Raw genomic sequence first — 19,870 nt, forward strand, 5'->3', positions numbered from 1 at the left:
CGGAGCCGTGCTGGTTCTGCAGCTCGGTGTCGGTTAGAGCTTCTGTTCTACAGGATGGTGAGTGCGTATCTCGGTCTCGGGGCTACAGATGCACGGGGTTTCCCTCTCCTTGTCCTAAAGGCAGCCTAGGTTCCGTCTGGTGCGGTGCAGGGATCGGATGCCATTAGATTGCCGGCTCTGCCGTGGTCGGGCTGCAGCTCCCAGCGTGGCCTTAATGGCTGCCACGGCGCACAAGCGGGCGGGGGGAGGGGTTGAAGAAGAGGGGGAGTTGGGGCAGAGGATTGGGGATGGGGTGAGTATAGTAGACAAACGGCAGGGGTAGTGCTGGCCCGGCAGAGGGGGCACCGGCAGGCGGCCGGGACGAGGAGATTGCGTAGAGTCAGTCTCAGACTAGCTGGGGGATGCCTGAGTGGAGACGGGCTGCGGCTTCTCGGACCCAGCTCCACCCATGACTGCTTGGTGGGTTTTCCGGGAGAGCGTCGGGGCTGGCAAGTTGTTGGGAAAACCTGTGTTTTTGGGGCCGACGAAGTGGCTTTTAAGCCACAACCGTCAGTAGAACCTGGAGGCTGTGGGGTCTTTGGGCCCCGAAAAGAAGCTCATTTACTTTGGTATGTGTTGCCTGCCTCTTTCTCTATATCGTCGCTGGCTCCGCTTTTTAATGATTCTTCGGGTGGGTGTTGCTTTAGTTGGTGGGGGTCAGTGTTGTTTTAATCGGGAGTAATTGCTGAATATATCCTTGGCCAGTTATGTTTTGTGGCAAGTAATTTAGGCTTTTGAAAAACATTTGTGGAAAGAGGGAAATATTAGGTTCTTGAAATGGGACAGTGTTAAGAACAGATTGACGTTTGCAAGATTGTTGTCTTGAACAGTGTTTTGCAAAGTTGGTCACTGGGATTATTGCTGGTCCAATAGGGAACAAAAGTTGAGGGTAAGTTTAAGAATTTAAAATCAATGTGACAGTTTTATATCTGGTGAATATAATAAATTGGCCTGTATTTTGTATGTTTTTTCATTCCATTTTTCCTGCTGATTCATTTTTATTTTGCTTTGTGAAACTGTCAGTCTTGACATATGGAAAGTAGGAGAAAAAGTGATTTTTGACTTCAGATTTGAGAAAGTGATGGTTGTGTCTGGATTCACTTTTGAAGTTTGTTATTTTGTTACACAGTTAACTCAAATGTCAAAAGTATCAGAAGCTAAAACATTTATCAAAGTTTTAATAACATTTTTTTATCTTAAAGGGGTTTGTTAAAGTTGTCAAGAATAAGGCCTACTTCAAGAGATACCAAGTGAAATTTAGAAGACGGCGAGGTATGGTCAGGTTTTCATGTTCACTACATGAAAAGAATCTGCTTTGTACTGGAATAGACTTTTTTAAATTACTTTTCTCTTTCAGAGGGCAAAACTGACTACTATGCTCGGAAACGATTGGTAATTCAAGATAAAAATAAGTACAACACACCCAAATACAGAATGATAGTTCGTGTAACTAACAGAGATATCATTTGTCAGGTAAGTTGTATTCTAGACGCAAGTAATGGATGGTAACCTCCACCCCCCACTTCTGCCCTCACTGTGGTAGAAAAGTTGTACTCGGGGAGCAAAGCACAACGTATGCATTAGGTTCATCTAGTCTAGTGCCTGGCACTCCAAGGAACATTGAGTAGTTCTTTTAGTAGGTATGAAGTTGGAGCCTGGGAAATTGGTACTGTAAAAAATACTCTGAGGATCAGCTGTTTGGCAATCCTGACCCAGGTTAATTCCATTCACTTTCTAATTGGTGGGGGTGGGGTGGGGGGGATTAGAGAAGTTCATGGCACTGTGCTATTTTTGTGGGGGTGGGAGGGTAAATTTGAGACCCAGTAGAAGGTTCTTGCCCATTCCAATTCCAGTAAGATAATAGAATTTATTGTGGACTGAGTTCACTTATCCAATACTTTGAAGAGGTAGGTAGTTGTGAATGTTAAATCAGACTCTTAAGATTATTTTTATTCTTGATTACTGTTCAAAATAGGTTTTAGTAAATACTTATGAAGGTGTCTCCCATGTAAAAGACTTACAGAAAGTGGCAATTTGCTCCTAGAAGGTAGTTTTCTGGGCTTTTACAACTAGGAAAACTTTTCGTACTTGAGATTTGGAGGAGACAGGCACATTTATTTTCTGGGCAGACTAATTTGTTGGTTGTGAAGGCAATCTCTTCCTCCATACCTAAGTTCAGATAACTAAATATTAGGTTTTCTGAAACATTGTTGGACTTAGATATGCTTAGTTTGAAATAATCAGGGATTCCTTTTTGATTTTTCAAAGTGCCTCCTTAATTCACCAGCTTTCCCAGCTCAAGGTCTTTTCAGTATTTCTCAGAAGTAAGGAACTACAGTATAACTTATTCCAAAGGTATTTTAATATTCGATGTCTGTGGTAATTTGAGACTTAATGTACTGTGAAATTAGTCAAACATACACAAACTCATAAACCTACTTTCTGTAGTTGACCAGGCATAATCGTTGAAGGTGAGTGGGTTTAACAGAGATCTTAAGTGATGCAGATCTGTGTCTGTTTTTTTGTTAAATCTTTTGAAAAAGAAGGCACTTAGGAAGTAATCCACAAAGCAGTGAAAACAGATTACTAACCTGTCTCTTCTCTTATTGTAGATTGCTTATGCCCGTATAGAAGGAGATATGATAGTTTGTGCAGCTTATGCTCATGAACTCCCGAAGTATGGTGTGAAGGTTGGCCTGACAAATTATGCTGCAGCATATTGTACTGGCCTGCTGCTGGCACGCAGGGTATGTACAAGATTACTTTAAGTGATGTATTTTGGAATTAGCTCACTGGAGTTGTCTGCAACATAGATGGTTCACACATGGATAAGACACCTTCAGCTAGCTGTGGGGAGAGAGGAGTGCCTCCTGTTGCCCTGTGGCTTATAAGGGCGTCACCAGGGAAGATAATTTTATATAGATACATTGTTTAAGACAGAGATGTACTTTATAATCTGGGGAAGCCTTTTTTTCTGTTTTCTCCCATTTGTTGGGTATATCTAGACCAATAGAATTATTTTGCATTGATGGATATCTGTAATCTGTGCTATCTGATATGGTAGCCGCTAGCCACATGTAGCTATTAAGTGCTTGAAATGTGTCTAGTGCTGCTGCTAACTGAGTTTTTAACTTAAATATGAATAGCCGGTTGTGGCTAGTTGGTGACTATCTTGTTGGACAGATCTAGTCAGAAGTGTAGATCTTACCATCAGCGTACATTAAAAATGCAGACTATACCCCACACCTTCAGAATTTATATTCTCCTAGGGTGTCCAGGTGATTTATATGCATGCTAAATTTTGAGAAGCAGTGCCTTAAGCTTTTGAGGCGGGGGTAGGCATTGGTGGGGGGATTCATTTTAGTTTTAATAATCTTTGCCTTTGGGTGGCAGCATTTCCTATAAAAGGAAATGAAAATGTGATCTTACCTTGTTTTTGTTTTCTGACCTTGTTTTGCAGTGGAATTGTTAAGCATGCATCATTGTTGGGGACCCACATCTTCACTGGTTATAAACATGTCTGGGTTGGGACATTGTCTTTTATATGAGCATCTTGGTGCAAAGGCACTATAGATAACTAGCAGAGTAGTGGCACATATTAACATAATACAGTGGCAGGGTAGAGCCACAAAAGGTGTTCTCTTCAGCACAGGATCCTACTCATAATATTGTAATCAAATTAAACAAAACTGCCTATGATAATATTTGGTTGTTGAATTATAGCTAAATATGACCAAGGAAAGGTGGAGATTACTTCCCTTGAGTAAATATATAAGAATCAAATTTAAGTATTACGTCCTTATTGATTGCTACAAAAATCAAGTATGGACAATGTAGCAGATTCAGAAACTGTTAAACAGTTATACTTGTTGGTAAAATTGGATATCTGAAATTTCTTTTTGTGGCATTTAAAAATTGATATTTAAAAGCAGATTGGGATAAAGAGAAAAAGTGATTTGGAAGGAAATTTTTTGTCAGGTCATTAAAGTTGTGGATTTTGAGATATTGTTGTTTGAATATATTCTAACAAGCATTTAGATTGGCTTCTTTGTTAATAGCTTCTTAATAGGTTTGGTATGGACAAAATTTATGAAGGCCAAGTCGAGGTGACTGGAGATGAATACAATGTTGAAAGCATTGATGGTCAACCTGGTGCCTTCACCTGTTACTTGGATGCAGGGCTTGCCAGGACTACTACTGGGAATAAAGTTTTTGGGGCCCTGAAGGGAGCTGTCGATGGAGGCTTGTCTATCCCTCACAGGTAATAATAGTATTCAGGGCCTCGTTGCCTGGACTCCAGTACTGCACTGTTTCTAACTGGTTGGGCTGTGGAGATAACTGATCCAATTAGAGTAATAGTAGCTATCATTGTGTACCTGCCATGTGCTGGGTACTGTGCAAAGGGAACCTGGCAGGGTGGGAAGGAACTGTAACATGGTTTATAAATGAAGAGACTGGGGTTCCGGGGAAAAATTATTTGTCCAAGGTTTCAGAACCAATAAACAGAAGAGCCAGTGTTGAAACCACTACCTTTCTGTGTGGCTAAGTTTTGGTTAGAAATGAGCAACTTGATTCCACCAGTACTCCCCCTATTTTTTTTTTGTTTGTTTAATTCAGAATGAAAATTTGTTTACTGAGTTATGGGGAAATATGGACTCTAGGGGGGAAAAAAGTTTGAGAAAAAGACATGAATTTTTAAACCTTCAACTGGAAATAAGAGTGTAGGCTGTCCTTTGCTATGAAATAAGGAGAACTATATAGTGGCCTTGGTTCATTTAATGGTATTTAAAGGTGCTTGTGGCATGATTTTCTATCCTGGAATTCAAAAATTAGCTGCTGAATGATGATGTCCCACTAACTGAGCAGTCAGTAGTTGGTCCTTTGGTTGCATATGATGCAATTAATTGTTTCAAGACGGGACTGATGGCAGCTACTGAAATGAATTCCTTCTAGGGAACTGATTTCAACCAATATATACTAAAACATGGAAAACTTTATTTCAGTACCAAACGGTTCCCTGGTTATGATTCAGAAAGCAAAGAATTTAATGCTGAGGTACACCGAAAGCACATCATGGGGCAGAACGTTGCAGATTATATGCGTTACCTGATTGAAGAAGATGAAGATGCGTACAAGAAACAATTCTCTCAATACATAAAGAACAACGTAACTCCAGACATGGTAAAAATTTAACTAAAAATACCTGTATTGGTAAATTTATAGAACCGGGTTTCCTACCTGTTTTGAGTGGGTATGTTAATACAGTTTTATTTCATGTTAACAGTTAAAAGTTGAATATGGGCATGTTAAAATGAAATTGGGATGTTGGACCCAGGGTAGGTTAAAAGTCAGACAAGATACTGTTAGGAGGAGCTGGACTTGTCAACATGCTTTTAGGAATCTTTTAGATGCTGAACGATGGCAGGCTTCAGGCATCCAAATCTAAAGCCTTTGGTGGCTTTTATGCATTTGGCTGTTCTGTATTTATAAACTTCATTCATGTGGTCATAATCTACTCCAATACGAGGTGCTAGTTACTAGACTTCACTCATTTTGAGGTCATGGGGAAGAAAGGTTCTTTCTTCATTCTTAGCAGATAAGTGCTATGTTCTGGACTTTCTCAGTGTCTCAGGCATGCACACAAAAAGGGAGATGTACAGATTCTATCACTAGTTCTGTGTGATGTTGCAAAAGTGAAGGGACCCGTGTTTTCAAAAGTCAGTTTAATGTTGCAAAGTTTATCACCCCTAAAGTGGAGTCTCAGGGCTCTCTCTATTAATACATTGGGGTAATTGATGATGACAGTGCGAGTTTCGATAGTGAAGACGTAGAATGCAAAAATCACAGATTATTATAAACGTATTACAAATACAGAATTATATGTAAATTGATATATATCAAGTAATTGTTTTTATTAGGTTTTTTTCTGTTGCTGCATATTTTGTATTTGGTATACCTATGTCTGAAAATTATTTTTAAAATAGAGTTATAATTGAGGGAAAGATCACTTTCTGTTTTTGCATTATTTTCCTTTGCTAATGAGCTTTATACAAATGCATGTAGTAACTGCATTTAAAAAAATTTATTTTTGGCTACGTTGGGTCTTTGTAGCTGCACACGGGCTTTCTCTAGTTGCGGAGAGCGGGTGTGCATGCTTCCTTGTGGTGTGCATGCTTCTCATTGAGGTGGCTTCTCGTTGCGGAGCACGGGCTCTAGGCATATGGGCTTCAGTAGTTGTGGCTCGTGGGCTCTAGAGCACAGGCTCCGTAGTTGTGGCACACGGGCTTAGTTGCTCCGCGGCATGTGGGATCTTCCCAGACCAGGGCTCGAACCCGTGTCCCCTGCATTGGCAGGCGGATTCTTAACCACTGAGCCACCAGGGAAGCTCAGTAATTGCATTTTACTCACATGGAATGAGTAGTTTTAGAGACCTGGATTACCTTGACTCATCCTTCAGGAAGGCTGTGATTGTTACTGAATTTCACACATTTTACAGTTTCTCTTCCTGACTTGATCTTCCATGTGATCAGTAGTCATTTGGGGTGGGGGTATTAAAACACTTCAGAGAGTTGCAGCATTGTTTTTTGTTGAATTTTAGAACAAAATTCTCATTAGTGTTTCTAATTGGACAGCGGTTTTCTAGGGAAATTCGGGCCTCTTTCTGATTCCACAGGGGCCTGATACTGCTGCCAGATACTGGTGATTTGTGGTAGTAGATCAGGAGGTTCCTGGTGTGGGATCCTGGGAGTAACTTTTGAAAAGACCTATCAGAAATCAGTGGGAAATAGAAATATGGGGAACGTGGGAGGACAGAGATGTATTTGGCAGTTGCTTGTTAGTCCATATATTTTTCATCTTAACATCTTAAATGCTGGCATGTATCCATACTTGAATGAAAGAATTTAGGTCAGATGGTTTTAAATGAGCATAAAATGTGTTTCTACAGAAAACAGTTTGCTTTAAACTTGAGTGACTCATAAAGTATAGCTGAATTATTTAGAAATACATGCGAATTTTTCTTGAGGAAGATTGTTATGTTTTTTTTTTTTTTTTTTTTTTTTTTTTTGTGGTACGCGGGCCTCTCACTGTTGTGGCCTCTTCCATTGCGGAGCACAGGCTCTGGACACGCAGGCCCAGCGGCCGTGGCTCTCGGGCCCAGCCGCTATGTGGCACATGGGATCTTCCCGGACCGGGGCACGAACCCGTGTCCCCTGCATCGGCAGGCGGACTCTCAACCACTGCGCCACCAGGGAAGCCCGATTGTTATGTTTTGTGAACAGTGTCAATTCATGTTGCTTATGGTAAAAACTGGGACTTTCTTAGGAAAAGATGGGTTACAAAAAGATACCAATATTGACCTAGTTTAGCTCCTTTTGAGAATCTGGCTTAGAAGGACAAAATAGAGCAAGCAGTAGAATAGTGTGTTTTATTACTGTTTAGGGCATATGAAATGAAACCAAGTACTGTTTGCTTTGCTTTGTTTCAGATGGAGGAGATGTATAAGAAGGCTCATGCTGCAATACGAGAGAATCCAGTGTATGAGAAGAAGCCTAAGAAAGAAGTTAAAAAGAAGAGGTATGTGTTCTACTGTTTTTTGAAGAGAAAGAGGTTGGGAGGGGTTCCTGCCTTGTTTCATCTCGCTCAGACTCTGAGTGAAGTTGTGCAAACTCGATCACTAGCTCTGCATGATGTTGCAGAGGTGAGGGGAACCAGGTTTGCTAAAGTAATTGTGGTGATAGAAATGTATTAGCCTTGGATGCTACCGAGGTGGCCCATTCTGTCCCAGTACATTGTAACTGTCAATTACTGCATTTTTTAATAGGCTAACTAAGGAAGAGAACAGGTATTGGACTTGGGATTATTTGACCTCCATTTTATTACAAAGGGTGTCTTTTTCAAAGTTAAATATTCTCTATTCTCTTTCGCTATGGTTTTTAAAATTTATGTCCCTTTCTCTTCTTTTTACCTTGTTCTGTAGGTGGAACCGTCCCAAAATGTCACTTGCCCAGAAGAAAGATCGGGTAGCTCAGAAGAAGGCAAGCTTCCTTAGAGCTCAGGAACGGGCTGCTGAGAGTTAATAAACCAAACCACAATTTCTATGAAGATTTTTCAGATAAAGACAGTAATAAACTTATTGAACAAGTAGCTGTTTCTGTGTTAAGCTCTTGTTAATGAAACTGTGGGAAGTACCTGAAATTGACAGTATTTTCCTTCCAGAAACAAGTGTAGCTTTTTCCAGAAAATCTTACATATTGCCTCAAAGTCCATACCTTGGGCATCTGTTCTTCCTGACAGGAGTTATCCCTTGAATTGTATGATGTGCAGCTGTCCTTAAAAAGTCTGGCAAGCAACAGACAAACCTTCCCCTAGAAATATTTCTTCCATTCATTTATTGTAACCACATGATGAGTTGGAAGAAAAAGTACCTTCAAAGTTTACAATTTTAAAGTAAGTGAAACTGATGCTACTCCATGGCTTTAGTTCTTGAGAGATGATAGCTCTCCAATGAAGGTCATATAATTTTAACACATTTATCCAGGTGAAACCTTTGAGCAGAAAATACTGGTTCTTTTTAAACTTCATTTATTATATATTTTTGTGGTACGCGGGCCTCTCACTGTTGTGGCCTCTCTCGTTGCGGAGCACAGGCTCTGGATGTGCAGGCTCGGCGGCCATGGCTCACGGGCCCAGCTGCTCTGCGGCATGTGGGATTTTCCCGGACCAGGGCACGAACCCGTGTCCCCTGCATCGGCAGGTGGACTCTCAACCACTGCGCCACCAGGGAAGCCCGAAAATACTGGTTCTTTAATTATAAGAAGAGGTGTTTTCGTTTTATGGAGTTGAAAGGCCAGATCTGAATAAACACAAAAGAGAGGAGCAAATACTAACCCTTGTATATCAAGTTTACATGAGAAAAAGAGATGGATATATTTACATGCCTCTTGAGAAAGTCCTTTGGCCAGTAGGGAATACTGTTTGTTTGAAAATGGAAAATTATTAATAGGAAGTTTATGATTTCAGAGTCCTGCTCTTAATGTCCCACTTTCCCATAGCTCAGATTCAGCATATGTGTACCTGTGTTAGGTCTGTGGCCTAAAGATACGAGTTTTGAAGACCAGTTGGCTGGCTGATACTAAGATACAGACCCTTAAATCTAGGATGATGAACTCATCCATATTCAGCCTCTAAAATTGGCAATTATATATTGCCAAGTAGAATGCTTCTGATGGGTTTTCAGTGGGTAAGAGCCAGTCAAAACTTTCTGAAGCCACATAAAATGTGATGTCTAAATGAGTTAAGTGTATTTATAAGAAACCATGCTATTAACCCAACATCTGTTTATAAAGGAGTAATTTTAATTTACCTGCTTTGCAGTCTTAATTTCTGTTAATGTGCAAACTTTACCATGCTGAGACATTAGTAAATTTATAAATTTTCTTTTAAACAGCAGCTTCAATGCAAACACAATTTCCAGCACTGATATTTTGGCTAACAAATCTACAAAATATTCTGACCGTTGATGTTTATGGAATGAGGCTTTTCACAGCATTATTTTAAGTCATTAGTCAAAATAGTTACACAGTGAATGTACTAGGAAATGTACCAGCGTTTCTAAAAGGGCAGGAATGAATATTTTTGATCCTATACCTCCTGCCATTACTTCAGCAATCAACATGTATTTTAAGATGATGGCTTCCTTAGGATCAGGGGAAAGGAGTTTTGTGATAACTGGCAAGGATTTGAATCAAGCCATTTAGAAAAAATGTTCAAGATTTTTCTTTTGAAGTGCTAAGTTTCTTAAAATGGTCACAATGTCCAAATGAACTAAGAGTCGTTTGTGTAGGAAATTTTCTTCCACAGTAATGTTTTTAGGTTATTTAGTATCAAAGAATGTTCCATTTCCATTTGATTTGCTGTGACTTTGAGAGCAATACAGGAATACAGCTGCTTTTCTAATTCTTCACGAATTTCAACTGGAGCACCACGCAACAGGTAGTCTTTGAGTAACTGACAGGCTTTTGCCAAGTTTGGTTGGATCACTTCTGAGGTACACTTCATTGTACTCTGATCACAGCTAGTTCGACAATCCGTGCCATAGACACAGTCCAGATCAGACTCACAGTGACGATCCTTTATAAGTTCTTTCAGGTTTGTCTCTGGCACAATTTTTCTCATGTCCACCATTTTCAAATCATACTTATCATTATATCCTAGGTTTTTGGCACTAGTATCGCACATGAGGAAGTTTCCATAGGGGCCATGGAAAACATCTTCCACAAATTCTAGAAGTCCTATGGCTATTTTAGCTTTTCTAGGCCATGATGGTGTGAACAACTGATCCATGCTTCTTCTGAACCCAGATGGAATAAAAAGTTCAATGACCCATGGAAGGCTTATTCCATAAAGAGAGGTATATTCAACACTTTCCATCACATAGAGATCACCACAGAATCCCATTAATTTGGGGGTATGTTCTTTATCTTGAAGTATTACCATGAGAAGAAATTCATTTAATTGAAGAAGTGCCCATGCTGACTTTGCTTCTCCCAAGGAAACCTGGCCATCTTTGTCTCCATCAGCCACTGTCAAGATGAGATTAACCAGTTCAGAGAGGTTGCCTTGGTCACCCAACTTTGCCTGTAAAGACAAGAATTTGGCTAATTATACAGAAGCAATGAAAAACAAGAATCTCATATGTAACATACTAACTTCCTTTACAGGGATAATTACCATGCTAAGTAATAATCTTGCTACTGAATACCCATAGGAGACTTAATACCTTTCCAAATACTTATGTTTGCTAAGTGAGTCAGAACTATGTTTTATGTACTTGAGGTGAAACCCACTTTGCTAAGTATGTTAAGAAATAGCCACCTTAACGCCCATAGCCTCCTTAGACCTTGTAGATAAATAGTTAACCAAGCCATTAATTAATCTTTGTCTTATTCATACTTACTTGCAAAATTGCAGTGTAATTTGCCCATATCCAAAGTTAACAGGTCAACTACAAATTATTTTCTCCTATTTTGTAATTGTTATTATTTTATTCAAGGTGTTCCAATAATGAATGCTATAAGTATTTCCCTGTGGAGACTCTCTAGCATAAAACAGTCTAAAACTGTAAACTGTTCAAAGAAAAGAAAGATTTTGAGTTAAAATATAAGAGCAATAAAAATGAGAAAAAGATTCTTTCCAAAAGTGTAATTATTTTCATTGTTTTTTGGCCGTGCCACGTGGCTTGCGAAAGTTCCCCGACCAGTTCTCGAACCTGCACCCTTGGCAGTGAAAGTGCGGAGTCCTAACCACTGGACCCAGGGAATTCCCAATATTTTCATACTTCTATTTAATCTCTGAGTATTTCTTTAAATTAAAAAAATAATTTGCGGGCTTCCCTGGTGGCGCAGTGGTTGAGAGTCTGCCTGCCGATGCAGGGGACAAGGGTTCGTGCCCCGGTCTGGGAAGATCCCACATGCCGCGGAGCGGCTGGGCCCGTGAGCCATGGCCGCTAGCCTGCGCGTCCAGAGCCTGTGCTCCGCAACGGGAGAGGCCACAACAGTGAGAGAGGCCCGTGTACCGCAAAAAAAAAAAAAAAATTGCAATCAGTCTACAAATTTTATTTCACCTTTTTTAAAAAAGTGTATCAGTTTTAATGTCAAGCTATAGAGCAGCCCAGCTACTTAATGAACTCACATCTGGACATTTTTAGCGATAGTAAGTAATGTTAAACACCCTCCATACATTTTTTTCTTTGAATTATTTCCTCAAGATAGAGTCCCTGATATAGGTCAAAGATACCAACATTTTTATGGCTTAGAATGAGGTCCTGCCAGCTTCCAGAAGAGTACCACTTCACACTAGCAACATGTGAATGCATATACTTACTTTAAAGAGACTGTAGACCATTTCTTTGAATTTCTGTACAGTAGTTCCCCTAGTTGGCTTATCAAATAGCACTATTTCTTTCCTTGGTTCCAATTCAGTTCCAAAATCAAGATGAAGTGCTTGTTCCATTTGACATTTCACAACACCTGGTAGATTATCCCAAATCCCTAAATACATCTGTGAAAAGAATGACAAGTTATGCTTTAGGCAGAGTAGAAAACTCTAATCTACCATGATATTTTTAGTGTCCTCCTCTTAAAAAAACACAAAAGCAACAAAACATAGATTGAGCTGACTTCCTGAATTGCAAATTTGAAATCATACTTCAAAGCTTTTTTCCTTAATTTTTTTAAATTATAAAAGTATCGCAAACCTAAATATATATATATATTTTTGACCATGGTCATCAGTTTTATTATTTTCCATTTTTTAATTGTAAAACATCAAAAATAGAAAATTTACCATCTTAACTATTTTTAACATACAGTTCAGTGGTATTAGATTCATGAGGTTGTGCTACCATCACCACCATCTGTCTCCAGAACTCTTTTCATTTTGTAAAATTGAAACTCTCTACTCCCTGTTCCCCTTCTTCCCCCAGCCCCCAGCTCATCACCAGTCCACTTTCTGTCTTTATGATTTTGACTACTCACTCTAAGTATCTCATATAAGTGGAATCATACAGAATCTGTCCTTTTGTGACTGGCTTATTTCATAATGTCCTGAAGGTTTATCCACATTGTAGCATGTATCACAATTTCCTTCCTTTTTAAAGCTGAATACTATTACATTGTAGGAATATCCCACATTTTGCATTTCCTTTCATCCACTGATTGACACTTGGGTTGCTTCCATGTTTTAGCTGTTGTGAATATTATGAACATGGATATACAAATATCTCTTCGAGATCCTGATTTCAATTCTTTTACATATATATCCAGAAGTGGAATTTCTGAATCATAGGGTCATGCTACTTTTAATTTTTTGAGGAGCTGCCAACCTGTTTTTCTCAGCAGCTACACCATTTTACATTCCCACCAACAGTGGGTTCCAGTTTTTCTGCCTTATTGCCAACACTTGTTATTTTCTTTTTTTTTTTCCAGAATAAACTCACAGAGTTTATTTTACTGAGCAATGCTTGTCCTGCGTTGTTTTACCACTTGTCAATATTTCACACTCTCTATACAACCAGAAAATGATTCCAAGGACACGTAGCAATCCTTCCTTTCTGGTTTTTTTGATAGTAGCCATCCTGATGGGTGTGAGGTGGTATCTCACCGTGTGCTTTTTTTTTCTTAGTTCTCCGACCATGTATCGAACCCACGCGTCGGCAGTGAAAGTGCAAAGTCCTAACCACTGTACTGCCAAAAAATTCCCTAATTGTGGTTTTGGTTTGCATTTCCCTAATGACCAGTGATGCTGAGCATCTTTTCATGCACTTATTGCACATTTGTATACCTTTTTCGAGAATGAATCCGGCTGTTTGTTTTTTTGTTGTTGAGTTTTAGGAGCCCTCTATATATTCTATATATTAATCCCTTATCAGATATATGATTTGCAAATATTTCCTCCCATTCTGTGAGCTTCTTTTTTTTTTTTGCGGTACGTGGGCCTCTCACTGCTGTGGCCTCTCCCGCTGCGGAGCACAGGCTCTGGACGCGCAGGCCCAGCGGCCATGGCTCACGGGCCCAGCCGCTCCGCGGCATGTGGGATCCTCCCGGACCAGGACACGAACCCGTGTCTCCCGCATCGGCAGGCAGACTCTCAACCACTGCGCCACCAGGGAAGCCCTGTGAGCTTCTTTTTTATTCTACTGATATTGCCTTTTGATGCACAATATTTAAAAATTTTCATGAAGTACAATTTGTCTATTTTTTCTTTTGTTGCCTGTGGCTTTGGAGTCATATGCAAGAAATAATTGCCAAACCCAATGTCACGAAGCTTTTGCCCTATGTTTTCATCTAAGAGTTTTATTTATTTTTTATTTTTCAAAATATTTATTTATTTATCTGGTTGTGCCAGGTCTTAGTTGCGGTAGGAGGGCTCCTTAGTTGCAGCATGTATGTGGGATCTAGTTCCCTGACCAGGGATCGAACCCAGGCCCCCTGCATTGGGAGCACAGAGTCTTAACCACTGCGCCACCAGGGGAGTCCCTAAGAGTTTTATAGTTTTAGTTCTTACCATTAGATCTTTGATCCATTTTGACTTAAATTTTGAGAATGGTGTTAGGTAAGGGTCCACCTTCATTCTTTTGCATGTGTATATCCAGCTTTCCCAGTACCATCTGTTGAAAAGACAGTCCTTTTCCTATTGAATGGTCTTAGCACCCTTGTCAAAAATCATTTGAGGGACTTCCTTGGTGGCACAGTGGTTAAGAATCTGCCTGCCAATGCAGGGGACACGGGTTCGATCCCAGGTCCGGGAAGATCCCACATGCCGCGGAGCAACTAAGCTCACGAGCCACAACTACTGAGCCCATGTGCTGCAACTACTGAAGCCTGCATGCCTACAGCCCGAGCTCCGCAACAAGAGAAGCTACTGCAATGAGAAGCTCATGCACTGCAATGAAGAGTAGCCCCTACTCGCTGCAACTAGAAAAAGCTCGTGCGCAGCAACAAAGACCCAATGCAGCCAAAAAAAAAAAAAAAAAGAATCATTTGACCATATATGTGAGGGCTCTCTGTTCTATTCCATTAGTCTATATATCCATCCTTATTCCACTACCACACTGTTTGATTACTGCAGCTTTATAGTAAGATTTGAAATCAGGAAGTGAGTCCTCCAGCTTTCTGGTATTTTTTTCAGGATTGTTTTGGCTATTTAGGGTCCCTTGAGATTGCATACGAATTTCAGGACTTTTTCTCTTTCTGCAAAAAATTGTCTTTGGGATTTTGCTCAGGATTGCACTGACTCTTGATCACGCTGGGTAACATTAACATCTTAAAAATATTGTCTTCCAATCTATGAACATGGGATGTGATTACATTTGTTTATGTCTTTAATTTCTTTCAGCAATGTTTTGAAGTTTTCACTGTACAAGTCTTTCACCTCCTTGGTTAAGTTAATTCCTAAATATTCTTTTTGATGCAAGTATAAATGCAATGGTTTTCTTAATTTCTTTTCTGGATTGTTCATTGTTAGTGTATAGAGATGCAATTGATTTTTGTGTGTGGACTTTGAATTCATTTATTAGTTCTAATGATTTTTTTGTGGAATCTTTAGGTTTTTCTACAAATAAAATCATATTCTCTGTCAACAGAGATAATTTTACTTTTTCCTTTCCCATTTGGATACCTTTTATTTCTTTGTTTAATTGATCTGGCCAGAACTTCCAGTACTATGTTGAATAGAAGTGGTGAAAGTGGGCATCCTTGCCTTGTTCTTAGATGAAAAGCTTTCAGTCTTTCACTATTGAGTATGATGTTAACTGTGGGTTTTTCACATAAGTGTTTTTAGTATGTTCCTAAATTCTATTCCTTCTATTCCTAGTTTGCTGTGTGTTTTTATCATGAATTTTGTCAAATGCCTTTTCTGCATCAATTGCGATGATCCTTTTTTTCTCCTTCATTCTGTTTATTTGGTGTATTACACTGCTCAATTTTCACATGTTGAACCAGCAAAAGTTAATAAGGATTAATGTGGGACTTCCCTGCTGGTCCAGCAGCCAGTGGTTGGGACTCCGAGCTTCCACTGCAGGGGGCATGGATTTGATCCTTGTTTGGGGAACTAGGATCCTACATGCCTCGTGGCGCAGCCAAAAAAAAGAAGGACTGGTGCTAGCTCTTCTTTAAATGTTTGGTAGAATTTACCAGTGAAGCCCACACGTGCAGGGTTTTTCTTGTTGGGAGGCCTGATTACCAATTCAGTCTCCTTACTAGTTATAGGTCTATGCAGATTTTCTATTTCTTAGTAGGTTTTGTGTTTCTAGGAATTTGCCCATTTCATCTAGATTATCCAATTTGTTGGTGTACAATTGTTCACTGTACTCTCATATAATCTTTTTTATTTATGTAGAACTGATAGTAATGTCCCCGCTTCATTTCTGATTTTAGTTATTTGAGTCTTCTCTGTTTCTCAGTCCATCTAGCTAAAGGTTTGTCAAATTTTGTTGACCTTTTCAAAGAACCAACTTTTGGTTTCATTGATTTTCTTTATTATTATTTCTTTATTATTGTTTTTCTATTCTCTATTTCCTTTATCTCTGCTGTAATCCATAGTATTTCCTTCCTTCTGCTAGGTTTGGGTTTAGTTTGCTCTTCATTTTATAATTCCTTATGTTGTAAAGTTTGGCTGTTTATTTGAGATCTTTCATATTTCTAATGTGTTTATAGATGTAAATATAATTTTTTAAAAGTCAAATTACACAGAAAGATAAAAGGAAAAGTTCTACACCCATTTCTCTAATTCCCAGAATTAGTCACTATTAACTATCTAGCTATTTATCAAACTAACATTATATGGTGCTTTACTCTGTGCTACAGTCTACTAATTTATCTTACTCCTTATAACAACCTTATGCAGTAGATACTATTATTATCCTGATTTAACTGATAGAGAAACTGAAGCAGAAAGAAGTGAAGCAGCATGATGAAGGGAATACAATAGTGGCAAAGCCAACATATTAACCCAGGCAGTCTAGTCATGCTTATATATAAAAACCAAATATGACCATATTAATTGGTAATAATATTAATCACTCCTCTGCGTCAAACCCTCTAATTCAATCAGAATAAAGTCCAAAGCCCTTTTCATTGTCTGCTAGGCTTCTTACGAGCTGGCCTGCTTCTCCAACCTGACCTTTATCACTTACTCCCTGGGTCTCTATATCCCATCTACATGTCTCTTCTCTATGTTCCTTGAACCTATCAGCATTATTCCTGTTTCATGACCTCCTTCACTTGCTGTTGGTTTTGCCTGGAATGCACTCTCACCGATCTTCATACGGCTGGTTCCTTCACAACATTCAAGTCTCAGCCCAGATGTCACTTTAGGGAGGCCTTCCCCAACCCCCTACCTAAAATAGGTCCCTCTTCCATCACAGGTCACTCTCTAACCCATGACCCCATTTTATTTTCTTCACAGCCCTTACCAATGTCTGAAATTATCTTATATCTTTTAAAATTTTTTACTTATTTATTTATTTATTTATCTACTGGCTGCGTTGGGTCTTTGTTGCTATGTGCGGGCTTTCTCTAGTTGCAGCGAGCAAGGGATACTCTTCGTTGCAGTGCACTGGCTTCTCATTGCAGTGGTTTCTCTTGTTGCAGAGCATGGGCTCTAGGCGCGCGGGCTTCAGTAGTTGTGACACGTGGGCTTCAGTAGTTGTGGCTCGTGGGCTCTAGAGTGCAAGCTCAGTAGCTGTGGTGCACGGGCTTAGTTGCTCCGTGGCATGTGGGATCTTCCCGGACCAGGGATCAAACCCGTGTCCCCTGCATTGGCAGGCAGATTCCTAACCACTGCACCACGAGGAAGTCCTTGAAATGATCTTATTTCTTTATTGACTCTTTTATCATCTGTCCTCTTTCACATGAAACATAAGGCATATGAGGCCAGAGGCTTTGTTTGTCTTATTCCCCATGGTCTCTCCCAATGCCTTAAGCAGTACCTAGCACATAGTAGATACTCAAATATTGGACTTTATTTCAGAAATCCTCTTAAACATGGCTAGTAGTGTAGACTTAAAATCTATTTTAAATTTCTATAAGATGAATGAGTATTTATATTGGAAATTTAGAAATAATTTGAAGAAAAAAGATGAACATAAAAATTATGCAATATTCCACTGCCCAAGGATAACCAGTGTTGATTGTTTTTTTTTTATAAATTTATTTATTTAATTTATTTATTTTTGGCTGCATTGGGTCTTCATTGCTGTGTGCAGGTTTTCTCTAGTTGCAGCAAGTGGGGGCAACTCTTCGTTGCAGTGCAAACCTGCTCTGCAAGTTTCTTAACCTTGTGACCTCTCTTGCCTCAGTTTCTTTAACAATAAAATGGAAATAATGATAATACCTCTTTCATAGGGAGGTTGTGAGGATCAAAGAGAAATACATGAAAAGTTCTTAGAACAATGTTGACATATAGAAAACAATATAACAAACACCTGTGTACCTACTATCTTCATAACAGACCTTAACCTTTTGCCATATTTGCTTCATTTAAAAAAAAATTATTTTATTTATTTATTTTTGGCTGTGCTGGGTCTTCATTGCTGCACGCGGGCTTTCTCTAGTTGCAGAGAGCAGGGGCTACTCTTCATTGTGGTGCGCGGGCTTCTTATTGCGGTGGCTTCTCTTATTGCAGAGCATGGGCTCTAGGCATGCAGGCTTCAGTAGTTGTGGCACGTAGGCTCAGTAGTTGTGGCTCGCGGGCTCTAGAGTACTGGCTCAGTAGTTGTGGCACATGGGCTTAGCTGCTCCGCGGCATGCGGGATCTTCCCGGACCAGGGCTTGAACCCATGTCCCCTGCATTGGCAGGCGGATTCTTAACCACTGTGCCACTAGGGAAGTCCTTAGGAAGTGTTTTTTAAAAGATTTAAAAAGAAAGTGTTAGAAGGTTGATTGCACTTGCTTTTACCTTAGGATATCGTGCTACTTAAGGAACTGCTTAGAGATCTGTTCTAGAATCTATTAATAACTAGTGATGGAAGGTATCAAGTTATATCTTTCCAATGGATTTTAACTTTTTTAAAAAATAAATTTTATTTATTTATTTAGTCTGCATTGGGTCTTCATTGCTGCACACGGGCTTTCTTTAGTTACAGCAAGCGGGGGCTACTCTTCGTTGTGGTGCGCGGGCTTCGCATTGTGGTGGCTTCTCTTGTTGCGGAGCACAGGCTCTAGGCGTGTGGGCTTCAGTAGTTGCGGCATGCGGGCTCAGTAGTTGTGGCTCATGGGCTCTAGAGCGCAGGCTCAGTAGTTGTAGTGCACAGGCTTAGCTGCTCTGCGGCATGTGGGATCTTCCTGGACCAGGGACCGAACCTGTGTCCCCTGCATTGGCAGGCGGATTCTTAACCACTGAGCCACCAGAGAAGTCCCGGTTTTGATGTTTTGTTGTATTTTCTTCTAGCACAATGGTGTCCTATTGTTTTAATTTATATTTCTTTGATGATAGGTGAGGTAGAACATTTTTTTCATTATGCTTATCAGCTACTTATAGTTCTTCTTTTATGATTTAGCTCATCATGTCCTCTGCCCATGCCTCTAGTTTAATTCTCCATTCAGGTATAAGCTCAAATTTTATCTTAGAAAGGTCCTCCCTGTTCACCTCTTCTAAAGCATATTTCTACCCTCACCATCCCCTACATTTTTCATCAACCCATCCTGTGTACAACCTATATAAAACACACTACGTTCTGTAATTTCCTTGCTTATTTATTTATCTATCAACTGTTTATGTTCCCCATCCCTCTGGAATAATGTGACTCACAGGGAAGTTATCTATCTTAATCACCACTATTTTCCTAATAACTAAAACAGTGTCTGGAACATGCTGGGAATAGGGGATTTATAAACATCTGTTGGATGAGTGAATCAACGCATGCACAATTGAAGTATTTAAAATGTCCTAAAGTTCTAGTTCAAGAATGCTCTTAACAATGCTTTAATTTAGTTTAAGGTAAAATCAGAGAGCACCATAAATCTGGACTGTTTATTCATAATGTCCATACCTGATTGTTGGGCTTGGTCGATAAGCATTTTCCAAAGTAAAGAGTTTCTGTGACACAAAGGCTATTACATGCGGGCCCATCAATAACTCCAGTCTTGTACTTGTCACACTAAAAACCAGGAAATAGAAAAGTAGTTAATAGAAAAATGTTCTTAAGAAGAAACATATTAAAATATTTGCAAATTAAGCAATTGACAAAGGATTAATCTCCAAAATATACAAACAGCTCATGCAGCTCTATGTCAAAAAAAACAGCAACCCAATCAAAAAATGGGCAGAAGAT

General features: G+C 39.5%; 2 protein-coding genes and 2 non-coding genes across 7 annotated transcripts in view; 3 read left to right on the plus strand and 1 right to left on the minus strand.

Moving 5' to 3' along the window:
- The first annotated feature begins 1,247 nt into the window (after positions 1-1,247).
- RPL5 (ribosomal protein L5) lies at positions 1,248-8,182 on the plus strand. Of its 2 annotated transcripts, XM_065872625.1 has the most exons (7): positions 1,248-1,311; positions 1,397-1,512; positions 2,652-2,786; positions 4,098-4,300; positions 5,043-5,220; positions 7,526-7,614; positions 8,018-8,182. In XM_065872625.1, exons 2-7 carry the CDS (start codon positions 1,474-1,476, stop codon positions 8,115-8,117), a joined length of 744 nt encoding a protein of 247 aa, XP_065728697.1. In that variant the 5' UTR covers positions 1,248-1,311; positions 1,397-1,473; the 3' UTR covers positions 8,118-8,182. The 2 variants fall into 2 exon arrangements, with proteins under 2 accessions (XP_065728697.1, XP_065728702.1); XM_065872630.1 differs by lacking the exon at positions 1,248-1,311 and having other exon boundaries at positions 1,459-1,512.
- LOC136140705 (small nucleolar RNA SNORD21) lies at positions 4,875-4,970 on the plus strand. The gene has a single exon (XR_010657650.1). It is a non-coding gene; the product is annotated as a small nucleolar RNA SNORD21 (small nucleolar RNA).
- On the plus strand, positions 7,700-7,832 carry LOC136140770 (small nucleolar RNA SNORA66). Its single transcript, XR_010657661.1, has one exon. It is a non-coding gene; the product is annotated as a small nucleolar RNA SNORA66 (small nucleolar RNA).
- Positions 8,183-9,818: 1,636 nt separating the features above from the next.
- DIPK1A (divergent protein kinase domain 1A) overlaps positions 9,819-19,870 on the minus strand; it is a 119,921-nt gene continuing 109,869 nt past the window's right edge. For 2 of the 3 annotated variants that reach the window (XM_065884135.1, XM_065884142.1), the window contains 3 exons: positions 19,589-19,696; positions 11,923-12,099; positions 9,819-10,677 (listed from right to left, as the gene is read on the minus strand). In XM_065884135.1, the coding sequence (XP_065740207.1) occupies positions 9,865-10,677; positions 11,923-12,099; positions 19,589-19,696 (1,098 nt within the window). In that variant the 3' untranslated portion in view covers positions 9,819-9,864. The remainder of the gene's footprint in view (positions 10,678-11,922; positions 12,100-19,588; positions 19,697-19,870) is intronic. The other variant, XM_065884150.1, reaches the window with a different exon arrangement.

The sequence above is a fragment of the Phocoena phocoena genome, chromosome 1 (assembly GCF_963924675.1).
Source record: "Phocoena phocoena chromosome 1, mPhoPho1.1, whole genome shotgun sequence".
NCBI classification, from domain to species: Eukaryota; Metazoa; Chordata; class Mammalia; order Artiodactyla; family Phocoenidae; genus Phocoena; species Phocoena phocoena.

Bases quoted from the DNA above. Each gene is read 5' to 3' on its own strand.
- RPL5 (XM_065872625.1), top strand. From the start codon at position 1,474: ATGATAGTTCGTGTAACTAACAGAGATATCATTTGTCAG. The intron at 1,513-2,651 runs GTAAGTTGTATT...CTCTTATTGTAG, and splicing joins ACAGAGATATCATTTGTCAG to ATTGCTTATGCCCGTATAGA. The intron at 2,787-4,097 runs GTATGTACAAGA...CTTTGTTAATAG, and splicing joins GCCTGCTGCTGGCACGCAGG to CTTCTTAATAGGTTTGGTAT.